The sequence below is a fragment of the Mesitornis unicolor genome, unplaced genomic scaffold (assembly GCF_000695765.1).
Source record: "Mesitornis unicolor isolate BGI_N332 unplaced genomic scaffold, ASM69576v1 scaffold30923, whole genome shotgun sequence".
Lineage (NCBI taxonomy): Eukaryota > Metazoa > Chordata > Aves > Mesitornithiformes > Mesitornithidae > Mesitornis > Mesitornis unicolor.
Genome location: NW_010175808.1, coordinates 263 through 3838, shown reverse-complemented (window position 1 = coordinate 3838; position 3576 = coordinate 263). Strand labels below are relative to the sequence as shown.

General features: G+C 61.1%; 2 protein-coding genes across 2 annotated transcripts in view; one reads left to right on the top strand and one right to left on the bottom strand.

Annotated features, from left to right (window-relative positions):
• Positions 1–102: 102 nt before the first annotated feature.
• The window catches only part of LOC104538356 (insulin-like growth factor 1 receptor), a gene marked incomplete at both ends in the record, with an annotated part of 3642 nt that continues 168 nt past the window's right edge, over positions 103–3576 (bottom strand). The window contains 7 exons of the mRNA XM_010181526.1: positions 103–237; positions 922–1051; positions 1326–1485; positions 1586–1696; positions 1777–2006; positions 2461–2531; positions 2644–2752. Of these exons, the coding sequence (XP_010179828.1) occupies positions 103–237; positions 922–1051; positions 1326–1485; positions 1586–1696; positions 1777–2006; positions 2461–2531; positions 2644–2752 (946 nt within the window). The remainder of the gene's footprint in view (positions 238–921; positions 1052–1325; positions 1486–1585; positions 1697–1776; positions 2007–2460; positions 2532–2643; positions 2753–3576) is intronic.
• On the top strand, positions 1181–1292 carry LOC104538354 (protamine-3-like; the record flags this gene model as incomplete). Its single annotated transcript, XM_010181525.1, has 2 exons — positions 1181–1243; positions 1290–1292. Coding segments are annotated over 2 exons (66 nt in total), but the record flags the coding sequence as incomplete, so codon positions are not given.

The window sequence follows — 3576 nt, the reverse complement described above, 5'->3', positions numbered from 1 at the left end:
CCCAACACCGGCCACATCCCCACGACGCAGAGCAGAGAGCAGGGTGATGGGTGCATATTGCACCCAGTGGGGGTCCGGGGGTGTCTCCCCCCTGTAACTCACAGCTCGTCGGGGCAGTTTTCGGGGCGCTCCAGGACGCCGTTGTCCATGACGAAGCGCAGGACCTGCTCGTTGGACATGCCCTGGTAGGGCTGCTCGGCCAAGGTGGCGATCTCCCACAGCACCACGCCAAAGGACCTGGCCGGACAGCGCCGTCAGCCACGGGATGGACCCCGAGACCCCCAGGGGTCCCCCATGACCATGACCCCCATGAGCATCACCATGACCATGGCCATGACCACCACCACCACCATGACCACCAGCATCATGATGACCATCACAATGACCGTCACCATGACCACCACCACCATGACCATCAGCATCACGATGACCATGACCACGACCATGACTATGCCCATGCCCACAACCACCATGACTCTCACCATCACCATAACAACCTTGCCCATGCCCATCACCACCACGACCAACACCATAACCATCACCAAGACCACCACTATGACCATACCCATGACCACCATGACCCTCACCATCACCATCATGACTTTGTCCATGGCCATGCCCATCACCACCATGACAAACACCACGAGCACGACCATCCCCATACCCATAACCTCCAAGACCACCACCAAGACCATCACTATGACCATACCCATGACCACTATGACCATGACCATCACCATCACGACCTTGCCCATGGCCATGCCCATCACCACCATGACCAACACCACCACCACGACCATCACCATCCCCATAACCACCACAACCAACACCATAACCATCCCCATAACCACCCAGACCACCACTATGACCGTACCCATGACCACCATGCCCATCACGCCCTTGCCCATGCCCATGACCCACCACACATCGGACTGCGTGTTGAAGATGCCATCTTTGAGGGCTTCGGGGGACATCCAACGGACAGGGAGCAGCCCCTTCCCACCTTTCCGATAATAATCCGTCTCGTAGATGTCGCGGGTCATGCCAAAATCTGGTGGAGGAGGAGGAGGAGGAGGAAGAGGAGGAGGAGGAAGAGGAGGAGGAGGAAGAGGAGGAGGAGGAAGAGGAGGAGGAGGAAGAGGAGGAGGAGGAAGAGGAGGAGGAGGAAGAGGAGGAGGAGGAAGAGGAGGAGGAGGAAGAGGAGGAGGAGGAAGAGGAGGAGGAGGAAGAGGAGGAGGAGGAAGAGGAGGAGGAGGAAGAGGAGGAGGAGGAAGAGGAGGAGGAGGAAGGCTCGAGCACAGGGAGGTGCAGGGGAGCCCACCCACCTCCGATCTTGACGGTGAAGTCCTCGGACACCATGCAGTTGCGGGCGGCCAGATCGCGGTGCACGAACTTGTTGGCGTTGAGGTAGGCCATGCCATCGGCGATCTCCCCCGCCATCTGGATCATGTCCTTCAGCGACGGCGGCGGCAGCCCGGGGTTGTTCTGAGCCATACAGAGAGTCCCAGCTTAGCGGGGAACAGGCCAGGACCCCCCGAAGGGATGGGCTGGGCTCCCCTTCACCCATCGCGGCCAAGCCCCTCACCTCGGCGTCAGGCCTGAGCGAGCGCAGGTAGCTCTTCAGGTCTCCGCGGGTCATCAGCTCCATGATGACCAACGCTGGCTGGCCCTGGGACACGACACCGAGCAGACGGACCTGGGGGGACACAGAGGGGTGGCACAGGAGCAGCCGGACCCCCGCCGTGTCCCCTCCGGCCACTCCGGACGCCCACCTACCACGTGGTGGCACTTGAAGGCTTTCATGACGGAGGCCTCGTTGAGGAACTCGATGCGCTCCCGCATGGTGGCCAACTCGTTGACCGTCTTCAGGGCCACCTTGGTCTCCTCGCCCTCGGCCGTCAGCCCCAGCGCCAGCCCCTCGTACACCATCCCGAAGGAGCCCTGCCCCAGCTCCCGGATCACCGTGATCTTCTCCCGCGACACCTCCCACTCGTCAGGGATGTACACTGTGGGGCGAGGGGGGACCGTCCCATCACCATCACCATCACCATCACCACCAAGACCAAGACTATGACCAAGACCATGGCCACAACCACCAGGTCCAAGCCCAAGATCATGGCCATGGCCACCAGGAGCATGACCATGACCACTAGGACCAGGACCATGGCCACGGCCACCAAGACCATGGCCACCAAGACCATGGCCACGGCCACCAAGACCAAGACCAAGACCATGGCCACCAGGAGCATGACCAAGGCCACGACCACCAAGACCAAGGCCACGACCACAGCCACCAAGACCATGACCACCAAGGCCATGGCCACCGCCACCAAGACCATGACCACCAAGACCATGGCCACCACCACCAAGACCATGGCCACCACCACCAAGACCATGACCACCAAGACCAAGACCATGACGACCAGCACAGGAAGGAAGCCCCTGCCCATCCCCACGTACCAGCCGAGGCACTGAAGTACTCGGGGTTAACGGAGGTGTAGAGCGTCCCACTGGGGTACCCATCGTTGCTCCTGCGAGGGGTGAGCATCACCAAGAGGATGGGGGGCGAGGGCACGGTGTCACCCCCCCAAGACCCTTCCTCGGCCCCAGCCCAGCCCTGGGGGTGCAAGGAGGGGTCTCTACCTCTTCTTGTTGTAGAAGAAGACGAAGACGGCGAGGCAGGAGATGAGCACCATGAGGACCACGGGAGTGACGGTGAGCAGGACGTAGAAGCTGCCCGACTCCTCCTCGGCTGCCAGGAGCGGGCAGCCATGGGTCAGGGCCTGGTCTTCCATCCTGCCCCACACATTGTGGGCAGCCTTGTCCCACCACCACTGCTGGGGCAGAGCCTCCAGCTCCCCGCACCTCCAGCACCTCCTGATCACGGGGTACCTCTGACCCAGAGCATCCCCCAATCCCTTCATCCATCATCCAAGAGCATCCCTGGATCCTGCAGTGTCCTGGTCCAGGAGCATCCCCCAGTCCCCTGGCTCCCCAGTCCAAAACCATCCCCAGTTCTCCAGCTCCCCAGTCCAAAACCATCCTCCAGTTCCCTAGCTCCCCAATCCAGCAGCATCCCCCTCTCTTCTGCATCCTGGTCCAGGAGCATCCCCCAGTCCCCTGGCTCCCCAGTCCAAAACCATCCCCAGTTCTCCTGACCCAGAGCATCCCCCAATCCCTTCATCCATCATCCAAGAGCATCCCTGGATCCTGCAGTGTCCTGGTCCAGGAGCATCCCCCAGTCCCCTGGCTCCCCAGTCCAAAACCATCCCCATTTCTCCAGCTCCCCAGTCCAAAACCATCCTCCAGTTCTCCAATCCAGAAGCATCCCCCTGTCTTCTGCATCCTGGTCCAGGAGCATCCCCCAGTCTCCTGGCTCCCGAGTCCAAAAACATCTCCCAGTTCCCCATTCCAGCAGCATCCCGGTCCAGGAGCACCCCATTATTCTCAGCATCCTGGTCCAGCAGCAACCCCTGATCCTCTTCTCCCCAGTCCAAGAGCACCGCCTTGTTCCCCAGCATCCCAGTCGAGGAGAACCCCCTGATTCTCAGCATCATCCCCAAAATCTGCCCCGCA